The 21,893-nt window shown below is 46.0% G+C and overlaps 2 protein-coding genes across 9 annotated transcripts in view; one reads left to right on the top strand and one right to left on the bottom strand.

Moving 5' to 3' along the window:
* Positions 1-21,893, bottom strand: part of RALGPS1 (Ral GEF with PH domain and SH3 binding motif 1) — a 62,906-nt gene that overhangs the window by 22,151 nt on the left and 18,862 nt on the right. For all 8 annotated transcript variants that reach the window (XM_082067457.1, XM_082067455.1, XM_082067459.1 and 5 more), the window contains one exon: positions 1,634-1,771. In XM_082067457.1, coding sequence (XP_081923583.1) covers positions 1,634-1,771 — 138 coding nt within the window. The remainder of the gene's footprint in view (positions 1-1,633; positions 1,772-21,893) is intronic.
* On the top strand, positions 11,876-20,085 carry ANGPTL2 (angiopoietin like 2). Its single transcript, XM_082067476.1, has 5 exons — positions 11,876-12,389; positions 15,027-15,883; positions 17,250-17,443; positions 17,679-17,949; positions 18,472-20,085. Exons 2-5 carry the CDS (start codon positions 15,076-15,078, stop codon positions 18,669-18,671), a joined length of 1,473 nt encoding a protein of 490 aa, XP_081923602.1. The 5' UTR covers positions 11,876-12,389; positions 15,027-15,075; the 3' UTR covers positions 18,672-20,085.

The following is a 21,893-nucleotide window of genomic DNA, read 5'->3' as shown; positions in this document are numbered from 1 at the left end:
AGACCACACCTGGAATCTTGTGTCCAGCTGTGGCCCCTCAGTTCCAGCAGGACAGGGAACTGCTGGAGAGAGTCCAGCGCAGCCACCAAGATGCTGCAGGGAGTGGAGCATCTCCCGTGTGAGGAAAGGCTGAGGGAGCTGGGGCTCTGGAGCTGGACAAGAGGACACTGAGGGGGGACTCATTCCTGGGGATCAATATGGAAAGGGGCAGTGTCAGGAGGATGGAGCCAGGCTCTTCTGGGTGACAACCAGTGACAGAACAAGGGGCAATGGGTTCAAACTGGAACACAAGAGGTTCCACTTAAATTTGAGAAGGAACTTCTTCCCGGTGAGGGTGTCAGAGCCTGGCCCAGGGTGCCCAGGGGGTTGTGGAGTCTCCTTCTCTGCAGACATTCCAACCCGCCTGGACACCTTCCTGTGTAACCTCATCTGGGTGTTCCTGCTCCATGGGGGATTGCACTGGATGAGCTTTCCAGGTCCCTCCAACCCCTGACACTCTGGGATTCTGTGCAATGTTTTAAAGGCATCCGTTGTTTCTTGAAGGCCATATTTTAATTTTCATTCTGATTTTAACTGAAGCACTTAAAATTAATGCGTAGCAATGCAGGAAGCCCCCAAAACTGTAAAAAGGAAAGGGTCAGTAAAATAATGAGGTTTCTGTGTCATTAAAGACAAAATTAATATCACAATAAGAACATGATAGCTGAATAATCTAGTTATTCAGAATCATAGATTATTATGCCAAGTCCCTGCCTTTAAATACTTTACAATAACAAAGATGAATACAAAGTACAGAGGCTGGATACTTAAGCATACACAAGTAATTTCTCACCTCATTTCCTCACAATCTAACCTTTCTTTTTCTATTTGAAATTCTCCAATACCGTAGCACTTAAGTGTTCTGAATTTATTTAATTGTACAGCTGCCCTCAAGGTTTTCCAGCTTGTGTAACATTTAAGCAATGAAAAGTCACACTAAGTCACCAACAGTATGCTGAGTATTCATCAAGACCACAAATCCAGTAGATTTCTTGACATAAGGCTTCGCTAACAGGCTGGAACTGCACAAGTGAATTTCAGAGCTGCTTAACAAAAAGCAGCAGCCCTCTGATGTTCCTCACTTCATCAACAAGTGGGGTATGCGGAAAAGCTTAACACGCAGTTTAACAACTGCTGTATAGATTGAAATGATCTGTATTTCATCTTGTAAACACACCATCAGAATACGAACAATAAAATGATAATGCAATTAACACATTCTACACTCCGCAGATGACATATCTACTGTAAAGAAAAGATATTCAAATAATTCTCTCTGAGTGCTCCTGGTGGAAACAGAATATAACCCAAACACAACAGCTGTGCTTGACAGTATGTCCTTGGTCGTCCACGTGTAGCAGCAGACTGCACAACTTCTGTTACAGCTCTTAGAATTTTTAATACATGCTTATTTGCCTAATTTACCAGTAAGACTGAACCTGCACAGAACTGGAAGCTACACCACGTACTAGTGTTTGACTCTACCAGTGTGAGCCTCCAGTGTTGCCCTTACACTGGGCCAAAACCCGCTTTCACAATGCTGTTCCAGAGAAATTTTAGTTAAGGCTTAACAGATATAACAAAATATACCAACCATAGTTGCAGGAGACTTGCAGATCAGCTATTGTTCGAAGAATATTGTTCATTTGATTGGATCTTTGTTCATTCTCCATAATGCTGCCTGAAGCTGGATATGCAGAATCAATGTAGATTAAATCCAAGAGATAAATTCCTGTAACAAACAAATCAACCAAACAATTTATCTAGTGATTCAAACAGAAATAGCTGCGTAATTTTTAATTAATACAAAAGCCGGCAACTATTTACCTCCACCGTGGTCTGGGCTCATTAAATAAAGGAGAACTGAATTAGCACTTGAGTTCTATAACACCTCTCAAAAAAGGACAGAAAATACTTTGCTCATGTGCACTGACGTAGGGTAACGTCCACTGCGGGCGGCGCGCAGGACAGGGCGCTCGCGGCCGCGCGTGCGGCTCCACGTGGGGTTCCACGTGCGGTTCCCCGTGCGGTTCCACGTGGGGTTCCCCGTGGGGTTCCACGTGCGGTTCCCCGTGCGGTTCCCCGTGGGGTTCCGCGTGGGGTTCCCCGTGCGGTTCCGCGCGTGCGGCTCCACGTGGGGTTCCCCGTGCGGTTCCACGTGGGGTTCCACGTGCGGTTCCACGTGCGGTTCCCCGTGGGGTTCCGCGTGGGGTTCCCCGTGGGGTTCCCCGTGCGGTTCCACGTGGGGTTCCCCGTGCGGTTCCGCGTGGGGTTCCCCGTGCGGTTCCCCGTGCAGTTCCCCGTGGGGTTCCCTGTGCGGTTCCACGTGGGGTTCCCTGTGCGGTTCCACGTGGGGTTCCCCGTGCGGTTCCCCGTGCAGTTCCCCGTGCGGTTCCACGTGGGGTTCCACGTGCGGTTCCCCGTGCGGTTCCCCGTGCGGTTCCACGTGGGGTTCCGCGTGCGGTTCCCCGTGCGGTTCCACGTGGGGTTCCGCGTGCGGTTCCCCGTGCGGTTCCCCGTGCGGTTCCACGTGGGGTTCCGCGTGCGGTTCCCTGTGGGGTTCCACGTGGGGTTCCCCGTGCGGTTCCCCGTGGGGTTCCACGTGCGGTTCCCCGTGGGGTTCCCCGTGCGGTTCCACGTGCGGTTCCACGTGCGGTTCCCTGTGGGGTTCCCCGTGCGGTTCCGCGTGCGGTTCCGCGTGGGGTTCCCCGTGCGGTTCCACGTGCGGTTCCCCGTGCGGTTCCACGTGGGGTTCCACGTGCGGTTCCCCGTGCGGTTCCGCGTGGGGTTCCACGTGCGGTTCCCTGTGGGGTTCCCCGTGCGGTTCCACGTGGGGTTCCACGTGCGGTTCCACGTGCGGTTCCCCGTGGGGTTCCGCGTGCGGTTCCCCGTGGGGTTCCACGTGGGGTTCCCCGTGCGGTTCCCCGTGCGGTTCCACGTGCGGTTCCACGTGCGGTTCCCCGTGAGGTTCCCCGTGGGGTTCCCCGTGCGGTTCCCCGTGGGGTTCCCCGTGGGGTTCCGCGTGCGGTTCCCCGTGGGGTTCCCCGTGCGGAGCGGCAGCGCCAGCGCCCACCGGCCAAGCCCAGAGCTCTCAGCAAACCTTCTCAGTAAGTACAGAAAGATGGTGATTAGTGTAGTTGCCAAAAATCCTTTTCCAAAGCACCTGCCGACCAGACAAAATGTCAGCTATCTTCATCATCAAAAACATACCTATACCCAAATTTCATAGGCAGGTATTTTGCAGAGTTAGTCTCTGTTGTATGGTAATTCTACCTTTGAAAATTATGTAAGAAAAAAATAAAGGCAGGCTTAAGACTGAAATGAATTAATGATATAGCATAACGTTTCTTGCATGGTACCCAACTGCTTTTATCAACACGTGCCATTCAGTTTCACACAAACCACTACAATCCGTAGCGAGTTTCTTTTACAACCCAAGAACAGCCAGAAAGCAAACACGGACACCGGGAAAATACTGACCGGGAAGTACGTACAATACACAGCCATCAAAACCGAATCGTCACTGAGACTGCCTACAAAGCGTTAGTTCTTAGCTCTGGAAAACTGAAAGATAATTCTGCAACACAGTCTTGTAAAACTCATGGAAGCTCCCATGACAACATAAAGCAAGGCTCACTATTCACTTCAGTAACTGAGTGCATTCAAACGACGATGAGGAGCAGTAACACTTGCCTTTTGTGAGGATACTTCAATTGGTTTCAGTATTTCGACTACATGACCGCAGAGAAGAACACGGAGGCGCTGAGTGCGTGTGTGAAACGAATCCCTGTTAGGACTTCCAGCTACACTCCTATGTTGACCAGGCCTTGGGTGCAGATGATGGGAAGAAACAAAGCGCATCTCCCAGACACGGGCAGGATGGCGTCAGACGCGGCTCTGCCTGCGAAGCTGCGCGCGGAGGATGGAATCTGGCACATCTGATCCTTTCCAAAAACAACCATCGCTTTTCAGGAACATCTTTTGACCATTTACGTAAGTGCTGAGTACAAAAGCACTGCATGTTCATAGTCGCTACTCCAGAAAATACATACAAAAGATGGTTTTAGTTCCTCTTAAGTTAGCCAGCAGCCCAAAATAAATACTTATTGAAGATTTTTGTGTGACTGTATTTTGCTCAGACTGCAAGTTATTATAGCTGGTCCAAGTCTGGGGACTCGTATTCCCAGCACCTGGTGCCAAGAGGTCTCACAGACTCGATGCTCCTGTGCTGTTTGCCTTTCCAGCTTTGTTGAAACCAGCCTGAAGCTCCTACTCTATAAATCCCAAATTCTTTTCTTGAAAGAGATAATTCTTATTTCCAAAGCTTGTGGAAAGTTAGTAAATGCAGCATCTTTTGAAAACGTGCATGATATACAGATTAAATGTTTTTCTTAAGTCAATATTCAGAAAATTTGCTATCAGGTTACATACAGTAGAAAAAACGAGCATCACGTATGTGATGCCTGGTTACGCGCTGCTGTTTTTCGTCTCTGTAAGTCCGTTAAAAATACAAACGGCAGAAGCTCCTGTCTCAGGTGTCACTCGCGGAACTCCTGCTGACCGCAGCGGTCTCGGGAGGGAAACCCCGCGCGGCGCGGGCAGAGGACGCCGCGCAGAACGCGCCGCGTCTGCGGAGCGCCGGTCGAACGGCCGCGGGCGCCGCCGCACGCGCCCCGCGCCGGGACCACCGCGGCTGCTGCTGCTGCGCTCAGAAACCCCCTCAGCCTGCGCTTTCCTTACGGGATCGCTCAGACGGTCAGGGTCAGCGAAAAGGCAGACTTCAACATATTCCTGAGCTATTCTATGAGGTGTGGGAGAAGTTAGTGCTTCCTTGTTGCATAACAAACAAAGGAACATTTTTTCGAGCAGGAAAACAACTTGCGCAGCATAAAAATCTACCATATTTCCACATTAGATTTTCCATACTGTTTTTTGAGCATGTTTATAATTAATGACTCCCCCTCCATCACACATTTCTTGCCCTGCCTTGCAAAGAGCACTCAGTTTCAGGAAAATAGCTAGCTGGCTCACTTTCGCTGTTCTGGCTTTAGAACACTACATTTTCTCAATAAATTCCAGCTAGTAAAACAACAGGAAATGTAACTATGCTAGTGAAGCGCAACCTTTTAGAAGGGACGGAAAGGCGATGCCCCGCGCTGAGCGCAGCTGAGCACCACGCGCCCGCGCCAGGACACGAGCCCCTGGGCGCAGGGCAGGGCAGCCCGGGAACCAGCCGAGGCTGGGGCAGCTCTGCTGGTCAGCTGGAGGAGAGAAGGCGCTGGGGAGACCCTGGAGCAGCCTCCAGCACCTAAAGGGACCACAGGAAAGCTGGAGAGGGACTTTTTACAAGGGCGTGGAGTGACAGGACAAGATGTGATGGCTTTAAGCTGAAAAAGGGGAGATTTAGATGAGATATAGGAAGCAAACTCTTCCCCAGGAGGGTGGGAGGCGCGGGCACGAGCTCCCGAGCACCGCGGGCCGTCCCAGCGCGGCGCTGGCGGCTCCGAGCGCCCTGCGCTGCTGGAGGCGGCCCCGCCGCGGCCGGGACTGCGCTGCAGGAGCTTTGAAGCCCCTTCCAACCCAAACCCTTCTAGGATGCGACGAATTACTGATAATCAGACCTTTGGAAGTGTAATAATTTTGTGCAGTGAAAACAAATTATTTTCATGTAATGGCCTGGTAGTAAGCATGCCTCAAACTTATTCAGATTAAAACCTAAACAAAACAACAAAACCCTAGAAGTAAGATTTCCATCTGGGAAAACACGAATTCTTTCCTGAAATCAAAGTGTTCTTACGTGTTCTCTAGTAATGTCTCATTACCGTCATGTAGAGCTCTAAGTTACATGCCACCAGCAACAGCCTAGCAAGTTTAGGAAAAGCCATGTGAATTATTGAGGTTTTCTTCTTTACAGCTCGTGGGGAATAAATAACTAACTAACTCGATAAATAAATAAGTAAAAGGACAGAGCCAACTTTCAGCTCTTCTGAACTCACCCACTACCAGGTCCAGCCACACTGGGAGCTGCTTCAGCCAACATCCAACACACCAGAGCTACCAACACTCACGCACCGCAAACACGGACCAGCCATTCTGAGCAAGTTTCTGGCTACGCTCATGACATCAAGGGTAGAAACATTCTCTTGATCCGCATCGCAGCCGTAAGCATTTATCCAGAACAAATAGTAAGTTTTCCAGGAAAATATACAGATGAGGACCAACAAGACAGACAAGCAACAAAAAGTATAGGAGGGTTAGCACAGTCCTGTAAATTCCAAATAAAAGTGTAAGGAAATGGGCTTTTTGTGGGTAGTGAGGCCCAGGAAGACAGAGCTGATGGATGCCAATAAAAAATGAAATTGAATGTCACACACTGGAATGTGACAGAACATATTATTTGTAAATATACACGAAGCTTCATCTTCCCAATGGTATTCCCTCCTTCCCTCCTTCTGAAGCAAGAAGGTTGATTAGATATATTGACTTCTTTCAGTGCTACCAGCCTTCATCTGGGCACTGGCATTTTGAACTCTTCTGTATATAAGGTGTGATAATAGAAGCAGATGAGAATCAGTTTTTTTGCTCGGAGGAATCACAGAATTATTCCCTTCAGCAGAGCTCTCAGAGCGGCTCCCAAAGGGAGGGCTCGGCTGCGGCGCCAAGGAAAACACGCCGCGCCAGCTCCTCAAACCTGGCTCACGTTCGCGCTACTGTGCACCGCAGAAATCCCTCTAAGATCTGAAGCCACCAGGACGTTTTCCAGGGGCTGAGCTCATGGGCAGCTGCTTCCACAGGCAAAACATTTTCCAGTGATACTGACTTCTCCCCATTGTCACCAGAACTAATTGCAGCTGGATATTGTATGCAGACAACACAGTATTCATTAGTATATGGTATCACAGAAAAAATAACACAGACTAAGGAAAGCATGGCCAAATAAACCAGAACTAAATTTATCAAAGGAAATCACAGTGTGTAAAAGAGACTGATTGGTTTTAAACCGGCAGAAAGAACTCTAACACCTAGCTCTTACATTTTTCTTGCAGAGCTCAAACAAAGCAGTAATATTACTGACAACGTAAAGACAGGGAAACCGAAGTAAGACAAACAGGTGACCTTGATCTGCCGTATTCAGTGGCACCCAGATCACGCATTTTGAGTGCTGCATCTACCAGACAACTTCCAAGGTTAAATTCTATTGAAGAAGTATTTATGGAGAACTGCAGTGTTCAGCAAGATGCAAAGCTAGGCCTGTATATTTGTGTTCTGATTCACAGCTAAACTTTTCCTATTATTTCCTTATCCAATACTAATGGCTTCTGAGAACGAGAAGCTAGCACGGAGGCAGATAACAAATACGCATACTTTGGAGCTGATGCGTACTAAGAACACAAATGAAAAATAATGGCAAGCCTTCCGAAATCAGTGATTATTCAGCTCACCCAGTTCTGGGGAACCTCAGCTCAAGCATATAAGCTTTAAAATGCTCACAAACATCTATGGTATATGATTTGTTCCACATTAAAAAAGACTGACAATAACATGCTATGAAAGACAAAAGTAAATTGTATGTGCAATGTTATACCGATGAGAAAATCTGGGATGGTATTACTTTAAACTGCAGTAGCAGAAACAAATGAAAATCTGGTTTTAAGGCATGTGCCTGGAAGTCATAAAATCTGGATTTGAATTTTCTGTCCTGTCACAGATTCTTTGACCTGAGCAAGTTGTTGTTATCCTCTATTTTCCATGAGCTCAGTCAAACAGATAGCATTTCCCTATCAGAAAGACAGGGGAATAAATACTATGACCAGGAAGACTTAACAAAAGGGGGGTTTAAATTCCTCATAGAAAATACGTAACAACGGGCAGCCTCTAGAGGTATCAGCACCCTTTATTCTTAACATTTCAGAATTTCAAATCTCTTTCAGGGACTTATGACAATTTGCAGGCACAAGGTGCAACCCAAAATTTACAGCACCTCAAAGTGTCTCACGAATGCTCACTGCTGCAAAGCGCACTGCAAAAACCAGTGCGGACACAGACCGGACACTTGTACCACTCTCAGGTGTGTCCTTCTTTCTTTCTAGTTTTATTAACTCCTATATGGATATAAAAGCATCCTGTGAAACAGCAGAGCTGACGAACAGCAGGTTAAGTGGCTGAAGCACCCGGGCACGGCGCGTGAGACGCGTCGGCGCACAGCGCTCTGCTGGGGGCTGTGCAGTCCTGCAAACGAACGGAGGCAGGGGGCGGCTGCTGTGCCGTGTTCTTGTTAGTCAGACATTCGCTACTTTACAACAAAGAATAATTAGCAGATGGTTAAGTATTTCAGATCAGCTTGGGGACTTCAGTTTGCTATTCCTACTTTTTTTTCAATTTTGATCAAGTACTATAATAATCTACATTTGTTTGGTAAATTGTACTGTTACTGTGACAACAACAAACACATGCTACAAGAGGAGAAAGAAAAAGTGAAATGTTTTATTGAACGAATTTAGTTCTCCACCATCACAGCTTCCTGCAGCTGCTCACCCCAGGAGCCCGGAGGCCACGCGGCGAACGCCCGCGCGCCGGCCGCTCTAGCGCAGGAAGCCGTGTCTGCGAGACGCCGTGTAACTGGCACACGCAGCAGGAGGGAACCGATGGAAAGTCAGGCTTTTCCCTTTTCTCTCCCCAAATCTGAATAATGACACTGGTTTGATAGGAAAACCAGAAGAGACAAAAATATGTTTCCAGTTTGTACTCAGCTTTACTTATATAAGCCTTTTCCCACATACAATAGTGTGCTTGTATCGTACTAAATAAAGCAGAGGACAGATAGAAAGCAACTTATCAATTAACTAAGTGGTAGAAAGTCCAAATCACCACAGTCAGCAGTCTGTAAAACCAGAGACAACATTCTTAGGAGATTAGCTCATAGTAAGAAAGGCCAACAGTTTTGTGGTATCGCTGGTTTCAAGAAGACTGTATATTTTCCATGGCCTAAGGGCTGGAAAATTTTTCTACAAAACCAAATGTATATACTGGTTAACCCTGGCAGGACCTGGAGCGCTCTGAAACAACGGAGGACGAACCTTGGCGAAGGCAGCGCCCCGCGATGGGCAGCGCCCCGCGATGGGCAGCGCCCCGCGATGGGCAGCGCCCCGCGATGGGCAGCACCCCGTGATTGGCAGCGCCCCGTGATTGGCAGCGCCCCGTGATGGGCAGCGCCCCGTGATTGGCAGCGCCCCACGATGGGCAGCGCCCCACGATGGGCAGCGCCCCGCGATGGGCAGCGCCCCACGATGGGCAGCGCCCCGCGATGGGCAGCGCCCCGCGATGGGCAGTGCCCCGTGATTGGCAGCGCCCCGCGATGGGCAGCACCCCGTGATTGGCAGCGCCCCACGATGGGCAGCGCCCCGCGATGGGCAGCGCCGCCGCGGCCCAGCGAACGGGCCGCGCGGGAGGCAAAGCCGGTGCCGAGCGGGTCGGGCCAGCGGAACCGGCACCAGCACCGCGAGCGCGGAACCGCAGCCGGCGCGTCAGGCGCACAAAGCCCTCTCAGTCAAAAAGACTTCAATGATTCCTACTCATACAGGTCCAAACTCCAGAACTGCCGTTCTTGCCATTGTCTGGCACCTTCCCTTGCACACCTTCAGTCTAAGGAGAGTGCAAATGCTCACAACACCACAAAACCATTTTTCCAAAAACACAGGGAAAAGTAACGCCTGTAATGATGTTGCCTGTAAGTTACTAACAGTGGAAGTAGCTTAATACAACTGCTGGAATTACATTCAGGAATGTATGCACGTTCCTACCTATCTCATTTAGCTTGAGCTTCTAATCCCTGACTCAAAGTTAACTGCTATGACCAGCTGTTTACAGTGTTTCCACTGGCTCCCAAAGCCAAGTCTAACATTAGACCACTCCTTGACAACTGAATTACTTTGGTGAAGACAACTGTCAGCTTTCACAGCCAGAAATAACTGCCTATTAGTATCCTACTATTAGCAGGATCTGTTATTCTCCAATCATGCATTTAAAAATAAACTGATCCCTCAGATTCTCAGTATGAAAAGCAAATGGAACAACTATGAAATGTTTTGAAAAATCACATCATTCAGCCCAAAGCCGTTAAAAAGAGCCGTAACTCCAGCGTCCCAGTCCAAGGAGAGGGCACGAGCGCCCGGGCCGCGCTCCCCGCCCCTCCAGCAGCTCCCTGCAGAACGAGGAGCGAGAACCGCGGGCGAGCCGGACGAAAACTTAATGGGCCTATTGCTGAATCTATCAAAAACGAACAGAATTATCACATTCTGGTTCAATTAAACCAGCTCTTTCAGTACAAAACTAGTGCACTGGTCTGCTTTAATCCCAAGTATCCAGACTATGCTACTTAATAGCACTGGAATGACCACTCTAGTCCCTGGTTCTGCGTCCTCTCTCTTTAAATATAGAAAACAGGAAGCTTCTCAGTTAAATTAGAAACTAATGGTAACGACAGTAACTAACAAGAGGTGCTAATATTCCCTGCAGGAATCCCAGGCAATACAGTAAAGGTACAGCATAAAGTCTACGGCATACTGAACTACCAGTGTAATATATGTAGATGTGTTTTTTTCTGACATAGTACACGTTCACTTTTTCAATACAAATAATTGATTATTCAAATAGCCACTACTTGTCCATGTTCTGACCTGAACAGAAATAGTTTGGTTTAATCAGTATCTTTAAACCTCTTTGTTTGTCCTTTGATTAATCTAAGTGTTCTCATATACGTTTCCTCACTTTCTTCAAAACCCAAAGCTCTTTAAAACTGCTTGAAAAACTACAAACACATGCACCATTTCATCATAGTATCGTTTTCTAAAGACAGCTATGATATACAATGACACTAAAATACCACTTTGTATTACTAAAATATTGATAAAAAGTTGATGCCCCCCCACCCCATAGGTATACTGTGAAATTTCATTTTTAATTTTGATAATTTCTTTGCAAGATTCCCAGCAAGTTAACAAAAAATCTTAAAAACAAATGTTACATTAATTCAAAAAAACTTTCTTAAAACCAAAGGTGATAGCTAATGACCAAAAGTGTTCCACACGAAGAATGCTCTGTAACAGCCAATTCTTGGGAAAGTTCTAGAGAAATCATGAGAACTCACAGCAATCAAACAAAAAAGACACTTTGCGTTACCAACACGAGTAGCAAGCAAACATTTAAAAACTGTGCTCAGCCAAATTATGGATTCTCGATCTGCATTATTTTGAAAGCTTGCTTGAATTGGACAGTTTTAGTTTTATTTCCAGAGACATGCTGCTTCCAGATAGAAATGCCCTAGGAAGTGGTAAAAATGGAGAGTATCAGCACTGCTCTGCATAAAGCAGCCTCGGTCTGTTTCTCTCTCAGCACAGACAGGACCGGGCTGCAAAGCCAGCAGAGACTCCTCCAGAGTCTCTGATGCGGATTTTCCATCGCTACCAGCGCGTTGTGAGACCATCCAGCGGGACGCCCCCCCGCGCTGTTCTGGGGACGGACCCCGTGCGGCCACACATTCTAACATCTCGTTCGCTCTACAAAACCAAAGCCACATTCCTCCAGCGGCCTCCAGAGCTTCCCCCGCTCCACGGACCAGCGTCCCACCCACGCACACCAGGCAGCGCTCTCGTTTCGCTCCGTCGCGGATCACGAGCCCGCGGCCGCGCTCCCGGGTCTGGTTTCACACCCGGACAGCGCCCGCCCCGCGCTGACGTACGAGCGCCGCGCGGCCCGCGAGGCCCTGCGGCCCCGCCCCGCGGCCCCGCCCCGCCCCGCGGCCCCGCCCCGCCCCGCGGCCCCGCCCCGCCCCGCGGCCCCGCTGCCGGCGGCGCGGCCCGGGGGCGGCTGTCGCTGGTGGATCCCGGCGCTGGTGGGAGGAGGAAGGCGGTTTATCCAACCAGGACTTGGCAGCTTGTTGCAGGCTTGCCTTTTTTTCCCTTCCAGGATGTAAGTCTGCCACAAAGGAGCTGAGGTTCAACTGAGGCTGCTCCAGCCTCGCGTGAAGTGACGGATTCCAAACTCTAAACCCGGAATGCTGAGCTCTCCCCTCCGCCGGAGGAAAGCCCCGCTGTGCCCCCCCAGGAGCATGGTGCGGCTGTGCGGCTCCGCCTCGGCAGCCAGGCTGTGAAAGGATCTTGAAGAAAAACGGAGAAAAAGAACAGAATTTTGTCGATCACCAAGTTATTTCCTTGTCCAGCCCCAGCCCGGCGCACAGAGCCGCGCAGCTCAGGCTCCGGTCACCGAGCTACCCTGGGCGGCAGCCGCGGGGATGCCAGCGGCGCTCCGGAGCGCGGGGCCGCGGGCGCGCACGGACTGAGGCCGCGGAGCAGGTACGAGCGGGGCGGGCGGGGCCGCGCGCGCCGGGCCTGCGGGAGCGCGCCGGGCCTGCGGGAGCGCGCCGGGCCTGCGGGAGCGCGCCGGGCCTGCGGGAGCGCGCCGGGCCTGCGGGAGCGCGCCGGGCCTGCGGGAGCGCGCCGGGCCTGCGGGAGCGCGCCGGGCAGGGGCGCCGCTGCTCCGGACACAGCCGGGGCTCCGTGAGAGTCACATTGAAACGAGCAAGCGAACAGAGTTGCAAAATAGTTGGAGCATTTAATGGTGCCAGGCAGTGAAAAGCCTTCTTGGCCTTAGTTTCAAGAAAATGAAATCTTTTTAAAGTCTTATTTAATTCTGCATGTAACTTTGGGCTTCATGCTTCCTCAAACTTGCTGAAAATGCATATGCCTTTCAGACAACTTTGCAGGACATAATAATTTCTATGACTTTTCTAAAGGACTACCTGTATTAAAAAAAGATGAAATCTGCAGTAATTTAAAAAAGAATGTAGCATTTATGAGTAGCTTCGTGTAAGCATTAAATAGCTACCCTATGATCTGATTACTATTTATTATCATTTATTTCACATTTATTAAAATGTGAATCTGTTTAAGGGCTACTATATACAATGTGCACACATATAGATAGGCACACACAGCATGAATACTTCTTGGTAGGGATTAGATTAAGTGAAAATAAGGTGAGGCCGCTGTTAAGGGAAGTAACAACAAAAGCAGTGCTCTCAATAATTACATTCCACATCTACGACAGAACTGCAGTAAAGCACAAAACAATCCACAAACAACACAACTAAAATTCTTGGTAATCCAGAAAGCAAATTTGTACTTCTTGTAACTAAAATAGCTATCTTCTGCCAAAACTTTGGAAAAGACGTTACATGGCACCAAAAGATACATAATCTTTTGAAGTTTCTTGCAGAACTTGATAGCATTTCAAAACAGTTCTCCAAGAGCTAATTAAGATACTCTCATTCTGAGTCTCGCTTTAGTCATCCATTCCCCTCAGTGAAAAAAATATTTCCTTTTAAGAGGATGAACTAGTCCTTGAGCCAGTTTCACCACGATTTTAAGCAGGCAGAAAAGCTCAGTATATGACGCATTACAATAAGAATATCTAAAGCAGTTAATTGGTTTCTGTCAGTGTGGCGCTGATTACAATGGAATCAACTAACTAGTGGCAAAAATCCAAAAATCATTCCCCACACAAGTCTGCAGTTCAGTTTTTCAGCTTTGTTTACATCGTGTTTTCACAACCGAGCCCGCACGCTACCGCGTCAGCCGTCCCACCCCTCCCGTGCTCGGCCGGAACGCGGGCGGAACCGCAGAGCTCTCCCGAGCCCGGCGGCACGCAGCGCTGCGCCCGCTCCGCGACCGGCCGCGGCATCGCGCTGACCTGAACAGACTGCACGCGTCTGTTCCCAAAGAAAACCTGCACCAGTGCAAGGCCCGCTCCTTGGGAAAAAAGCAAACATTTATAAACCACAGTAAATATGAAGACTACCTGAAAAACTGAGCGGATGGATTAGTATAATTAGTATAAGCAAGAGAATGTTTGGAAGGAGTAAGAACAGAACATGACCTCTGAGAAAACGGGCAGGGAGTACGGAAGAAAGCAAGCAGCTTCAGAAAATTCATGCTTATCTATCTTCTCACAACGGTGTTGTGAAACCCGATCGTGTTACTGGCCCGGTGCCCGGAACATGCCATCTCAGTGCAAGTCCACACACACTGGCACCAAGGGACTCCGCACAACCAAAACTCGCGTTTGCTAACAAAACCCAAACCCTCTGGAGTTCTCATTGTGGGATTTTACATTTCCAACACCCTCACTCTCCATTTGCTTTTACAATCCAACTAAAACGTAAAGCTGCACTAATCTAAAAACCGACGACTCGGCTGGCAGGGAAACATTTAATGAAATAGAACAAGGGCAAGTGTAGAGTCTTGAATCTGGGCAGGAACAACCCCAGGTTCCAGTGTAAGTTGGGGAATGACCTATTAGAGAGCCGCGTAGGGGAAAGGGACCTGGGGGTGCTGGGGACAGCAGGTTATGAACCTCATTTAAATGCAACTGCAGAAAAGAAATGCCATTTATGTTATGTAGTCCATCACAATAAGCAAAAAATAGGCCTCATTCTGAACACTTTTTTTTTTTCAAGAGATTCCCTCATAAACAGGATCTGCAGGATCACACATTATATACTGCAAATGAGCTACTTGATATTTTTAGAACTTTTAACAGCACATATTAACTTACATTCTGTTTACAGTTAAAATTATATTTGTACCTGTAAGAAATGAAACTGTGATTCATATTTAAATGAAACATCTATCTTGCCTGGAAGAAAGCACTCTCCAAATCCTGCTATTTGTTATTTAGTTTCTTGTGGTTCTTGGCAAGCTTTCGATAAACCAGCAACTAGTAACTACAATTATGGCCACAGAATGTACCACTATTTCCTACCATGTCCCCTTTAGCCAGCATATGTTCATGGTGGGCAAGAAAAGTATCTCATTTGTACAGAGACATACTACTTACTATGCAATATTTTTCAAGTTTGAGAACAGATTATCAGTTGCAAGTTTGCACTGATTTCCTATTTGTTACTTACTATTACATTTATTTTAAAACAGACTTTAAAAAGTTCTTGGCAGAAGAATATTTGAGCAGAACTAGAGGATCATGATGACAACCAGACTCATCTGTTTAATGCTACTAGCTGTTGTGGGAGCTACTGCCAGCAAGACACAGGAAATTGAAGGCAATGATGAGGAAACAGAACAAGAATTCATTTATATGAACAGATATAAGCGTTCCAGTGACACACAGGACAAATGCACTTACACCTTTATTGTGCCTCAACAGAGAGTGACGGGTGCAATTTGTGTTAATTCTAAGGAGCCTGAAGTTCTACTTGAAAACAGGGTAAATAAACAAGAACTACAGTTACTTAATAATGAACTTCTTAAACAGAAGAGACAAATAGAAACCCTCCAGCAACTGGTAGAGGTGGATGGTGGGATTGTTAATGAGGTTAAACTCTTAAGGAAAGAGAGCAGAAATATGAATTCTCGTGTCACACAGCTCTATATGCAGTTACTACATGAAATTATCCGAAAACGTGACAACGCCTTAGAACTTTCCCAACTTGAGAATAAGATTTTGAACCAAACTGCAGATATGTTGCAACTTGCAAGCAAATACAAGGACTTAGAGCACAAGTACCAACATTTGATGTCAATTGCCAATAATCAGTCAATAATAATTGCCCAGCTGGAAGAACATTGTCAAAGAATGCCATCCATAAAGCCACTGCCACAAACTCCACAGCCGCCAAATAAAGTGTACCAGCCTCCTACTTACAATCGCTTTATTAACCAGATATCTACTAATGAGATCCAGAGCGATCAGAACTTAAAGGTTCTGCCACCTACCTTACCAACCATGCCAGCAGTTACGAGTATTCCATCTTCAACTGATAAACCATCTGGTAAGTAATATTATTGCTATGTCTAGTTTAGTTTACGCTAATACACAGTGGGCAAGATCTTAATTGTAATAGCAATAATGCAGACAGAACTTATTTATTTTACAAACTAAATGCAAATTAATTCTTTTGAACTAATTGAGATTTCTTAGGTCTGATGTTCTCTGTGTATGTCTTGTGTATTTTTAATATACAAGTTGCAATACAAGCACGCAAAGAAATGAATTCTGAATGTCTAGCAATTCAGACACACTAGTCCCACAGATTCTTCTCATGTTGCTTTGCAAAGACAACCCCACCATTTCTATTAGATGCATGAGATAAAGGAGCTGCAGAAGAATCTTATTAATCAACAGTCAGTCAGCTCTGTGCCCAAGACCATGCTGCTGTAATTCATGACATCTGAAGGGGTTTGACATTTCTTATTAAACGTTCCTGAAGGTATTACAGGTTAGTTGATCTAGCACGTGGTACTTGTGCTTGTGTAACTCAACAAGGAACATGTACCTGCTCTGTACCTCACACAGGGCACCTGCGCTCTAAGGCAGGAGCAAAGGGAAGCGAGCGGTGCAATCGTAAGGGATATTATACAGCTCTCATTAAGAGTCTTAGGAGTTTTGCCATAAGCAAGATTAGAGGCATCTGAAATCATATTAGAGATCAGTTGATCTACATGATAAAGAAATAACAGGTCAAGAATCCAGTTTCACCTATGGTCCCACATGTTTCAAAAAAATAGTTCAAGTATTATGCGCCCCATACAAGAGAAATCTATTCTTCACTGCATGGGCAACCTGTACTCGCTTCAGAAAAAAGATAGGGGACCCACAGACATCCGAAACTAAGACCTGAAAGAGAGGAAGGCACATGAACTGCACTCACAACATATTTCAAGGTATTGTGCACCCCTTGTTTTGTATATTATAATATTTCCATTATTAAACTGTTGTTTCCTCACCTCACTCTTCTGATGCTCTCCCCCCTCCCGCTGCGAGGGGGCGTGAGTGAGCAACTCTGTGGTGCCTGGTGCTGGCTGGGGTTAAACCATGACGTTAATATGTATCTGTGAAGTCATTCATATATCGTTTCTTTGAAGATATAATCACTGTTATAAGTGCACCTGCCTTAAATATTTTGTTTAAATCTATCTTTATCAGTAATTCAATGTGAAATGTTCCAGAAATAAAGTTAGAATAAGTGAATCTGTTTGGAAACACTTAGTGAACACTGTACCTTCAAGAAGAGGAAAAACAAACACACTATCCAGCAGAAGCAAACCTGCTGCAAAAAGCCACCAGCTCAAACAGCGCCCTGCATTAGAGAGATGCTCAGCTGAATTCTGATGCAGAGTCCTCCTGTTTTGACACAGGGCCCTGGAGAGACTGCCTACAAGCATTAGAAGATGGCCATGACACAAGCTCAATCTATCTTGTAAAACCAGAAAACACAAACCGGCTTATGCAGGTCTGGTGCGATCAACGGCATGACCCCGGTGGCTGGACAGTCATTCAGAGACGGCTGGATGGGTCAGTCAACTTTTTCAGGAACTGGGAGACATACAAGGTTAGCACAAGTGAGCAGTTTAATGTTTCCTACTCTCTACAAGTTACTGATCATTAAAAGGGTGATTCTATAGTCTGGCCAACAGCTAACTTGAAAAGCAGCTTGTGTGTTTACCCTTCCAGAAGAGGAAGCCTCTATGAAATAAGTTACTGTGGGTTTCTACTTAAGAATACACTCAGATTTACCACTAAAACAGATGCACAATATTAATATGCTCCTCTTGCTTCCTTTACAGCAAGGATTTGGTAATATAGATGGAGAATATTGGCTTGGATTAGAAAATATTTATTGGTTAACAAATCAAGGCAACTACAAGCTGCTCATAACAATGGAAGACTGGTCAGGTCGGAAGGTATTTGCGGAGTACGCCAGCTTCAGGCTGGAGCCAGAAAGCGAGTATTACAAGTTGAGACTGGGGCGCTACAACGGCAACGCAGGAGATTCCTTCACTTGGCACAACGGCAAACAGTTCACCACGCTGGACCGGGACCACGACGTGTACACAGGTACGAGGTCCCTTTCCCTCGCCTCGCTCTTTCTGCCCTTCCCCCACTGCTTTGTTGTCGTTGTTGTTGTTTTTCTTTTTAATTAAACGAAAAGGAAAAATACTTATTGTCATACACACACAAAAAAAGAAATTACATTTTTAGAGATTTGTCAATTAGTAACTTCCGAAGCACAAACTGATGTGCAAACCATTATAGCTACTAACACCACAACAAAAATTCTCATGGAAATATTTTTCATTTACACTAAACAAGGGTCTGTAAAATATGGTAGGGGAGCCTATTTGAGACAGTAATGCAAACAGGTTTTCCAGCAAGAGGGAGCAGCAGCCATGAGTCGATCTATAGAACCTCCCTACAGAGCTGGCAGAAGGCTGAAGAAGCCTAAATTCACTTTGTACCACATGATTTCTACACCTTTAACATACAGTTAAAAGACAAAATTGTTCTGTGCTTGGTCTGCTTGCTTGCTGTAAGATCTCTCATTGACTGCTAAGACTGAATCAGCACCTCCTCTTGCAGGTAACTGTGCTCATTACCAGAAGGGAGGATGGTGGTACAACGCCTGTGCTCACTCGAATCTCAATGGAGTGTGGTACCGCGGGGGACACTACCGCAGTCGGTACCAGGACGGCGTTTACTGGGCTGAGTTCCGGGGGGGATCATATTCACTAAAGAAAGTTGTTATGATGATAAGGCCTAACCCAAACACGTTCCACTGAAATAATTCTCCTCTTAGTTTGCTTTCCTGTTAGAAAAAATCGTGTAAAGCTATGATGTTATTACCCGGAATTATCTTTTCAGAAATGAGGAATGTAAGATATTGTACATTTACTGCCAAGATGTGAGGGCTTGTATATTGTATTTTCAAGAATCATTTCAGGAAAAAAAAGCTGAAGAAAAAAGGAACTGAAATGACACAACACTCAGAACATCCCTTGGTACTAAAAGTAGTTACATGAAGCCTTTTAAAACTGGCAGTTTAGATGGACTGTAGATAAACTTTCTTGTTTTTATTCCCTGTAAATTAACTTTGGATGGTAAAAATATTGCCACAACATTTAAATATTTTTGTATGTTCTATTATGTATAAATATTCTCAAATACAGGAAATATTACAAACTGTACAGCAAGAGTATTAGTATTATTATTATGAGCAATCACTTGACACAGGAAATCATATCCTTTGAACTGTGTAGCTGATATATGTACATTAGTGTGATTATTCTAATTTAATCTTCATTAACTGCCGTAAATAAAGTTAGTACAATATAATTTGGAGAGCAGATACTCAAGCCATTACTGTTGTGATAAATCGAGTCTTCCCCCTTCACTTTGAGCATTTCAGTAATCTGCTCCAATAAATCAGAATTCACATTCGATTCAAATATTGTTGATTAAAAACACTACTAATTTTTCTCACCTGCACATGGAAATTCATCCAGATTTACAACAGATACAACGTTCCGTATAGCCAACCTGTTATACTACACAACTGCCACAGCATTCTGTACCTGACTTCAGTCATTACCTGCTGTGTAGCCTCTGTAATCAGAAATGACTAGATATAAATTAAAGGGACTATCCAACTTTGCAGGCAAATGATGGATACCAATATAGAAGCTATTTAATAGCCTTAGCCGGTAGATAAAAATTATATAAAGAAGTTACCTGTAGCCAAGAGAAGTTATATTTACCATATGTCACAATTATAACATATTACTGTGAAATTATTAAACAGATTTACTCTTCTATATTTAGAGTCAGTCACAACTAGGAAATGCTGACTGGCATAATTCTAATATTATTCCGAGGTAGGTTTCTACAACAGATTGTTACAACACCCATTTCAAGAGCAACTACTACAAAAAATACGTTACAGAACGCACATAAGAGGGAGAGCAAAAGCCTCTAGACATTCAATATATTTTTAGTAAGCTTGTGAGATATTACTGCGTGTTTGTGTGTCTGCTTGCACACTGCTTCCCGTATTACCTCATCACTTCTTTACAACAGTGCATTAAACTGACGTGTGATGTAGCATGTGTTGTATATAACTGAAAGTAGGGTTTTTAATATATTAGATTACCCCTGTAATATTGTAATCCTTTAATAAAGCAACGAATGTTATTCTGACACGTTCAGATCTCATCCTGTTTTAGTTCAGATTACTCATAGCAAAGAATATATAATCACTTAATTTCATACCACTCTGCCTCATGACTCAAATCAACTCTGATACACAACTACTGTGTGAAGTGTCTAAATATTGAAACATCAAAAGCAAAGCAATTTTCAGCTGAGAAAAATACTAAATTTCCATACAACCCAGGGAGGAAGAACTTTTTGAAGGTGTCCTGGTTTTGTTAAAAAACAAGTTTCTCTTTTAGTGAATAAAAAGGAGACACAGAGGTTCTTGGGCGCTGTAGTTTTTTGGAGAATGCATATTCCTGACTACAGCCAGATTGTGAGCCCTCTCCATCAAGTGACTCGTTAAAAGAACCAATTTGAGTGGGGCCCGGAACAACGACAAGCCTTTGAACAAATCTATGTGAGATAACTCATGCGGTGGCTCTTGGACCAGTTCGGACTGGACTAGATGTTAAAAACGTGCTCTACACCGCAGCCGGAGATAATGGACTTACCCGAGGTCGACCCTTAGGTTTTTGGAGTCGAGGATACAAAGGATCTGAGGCCAACTATACTCCAACTGAAAAAGAGATACTGGCAGCATACGAAGGAGTTCGAGCTGCTTCAGAAGGGATCGGTACTGAAGCACAGCTCCTCCTGGCACCGCGACTGCCGGTGCTGAGCTGGATGTTCACAGGGACGGTTCCCTCTCCACATCATGCGACCGAAGTTACGTGGAGCAAATGGATTGCATTGATCACGCAAAGAGCTCGAATTGGAAATCCCAATCGCCCAGGGATCTTAGAAGTGATTACAGACTGGCCAGAAAGCAAAGACTTTGGGATGTCTCCAGATGAGGAGGAAGTAAAACGTGCTGAAGAAGCACCACCGTATAATACTCTTTCAGAGACTGATAAGCAGTATGCACTGTTCACAGATGGATCCTGTCGTCTGGTAGGAAAACATCGAAGGTGCAAAGCTGCTGTGTGGAGTCCCACACGACAAGTTACAGAAGCCACTGAAGGACAAGGTGAATCGAGTCAATTTGCAGAAGTGAAAGCCATCCAGCTGGCTTTGGACATTGCTGAACGAGAGAAGTGGCCAATACTTTATCTCTATACTGACTCATGGATGGTGGCAAATGCCTTGTGGGGGTGGCTACAGCAATGGAAGAAAAGCAACTGGCAGCGCAGAGGTAAACCCATTTGGGCTGCCACGCTGTGGCAAGACATTGCTGCTCGGCTAGAGAGCCTGCCTGTGAGAGTTCGGCATGTAGATGCTCATGTGCCTAAAAGTCGAGCCACCGAGGAACATCTAAACAACCAACAAGCGGATCAAGCTGCTAAGATCAAAGTAGCTGAGGTGGACTTGGACTGGCAACATAAAGGTGAACTTTTCCTAGCTCGGTGGGCCCATGATGCTTCAGGGCATCAAGGTAGAGATGCAACATATAAATGGGCTCGCGATCGAGGGGTGGATTTAACTATGGACACTATTTCACAGGTTATTCATGAATGTGAGACTCGCGCTGAAATCAAACAAGCGAAACGGTTAAAGCCTGTATGGTATGGGGGGCGATGGTTGAAGTATAAGTATGGAGAAGCTTGGCAGATTGATTATATTACACTTCCACAAACACGTCAAGGTAAGCGTTATGTACTTACAATGGTGGAAGCAACCACTGGATGGTTGGAAACATATGCCGTACCTCATGCTACAGCCCGAAATACTATCTTGGGCCTTGAAAAGCAAGTCCTTTGGCGACACGGTACGCCAGAAAGAATTGAATCAGACAATGGTACTCATTTCAAAAA

This window comes from Streptopelia decaocto (assembly GCF_964273445.1).
Source record: "Streptopelia decaocto genome assembly, chromosome: 17".
Taxonomy (NCBI): Eukaryota; Metazoa; Chordata; class Aves; order Columbiformes; family Columbidae; genus Streptopelia; species Streptopelia decaocto.
This window is presented reverse-complemented; position numbering and strand designations above follow the sequence as displayed.

What these genes read in the sequence shown, in the direction of transcription:
- ANGPTL2 (XM_082067476.1), top strand. Translation starts at nt 15,076, where the DNA reads ATGATGACAACCAGACTCATCTGTTTAATGCTACTAGCTGTTGTGGGA. An exon ending in GGAACTGGGAGACATACAAG is followed by an intron (nt 17,444 to 17,678) that starts GTTAGCACAAGT and finishes CTTCCTTTACAG; the next exon opens with CAAGGATTTGGTAATATAGA. An exon ending in GGACCACGACGTGTACACAG is followed by an intron (nt 17,950 to 18,471) that starts GTACGAGGTCCC and finishes CTCCTCTTGCAG; the next exon opens with GTAACTGTGCTCATTACCAG.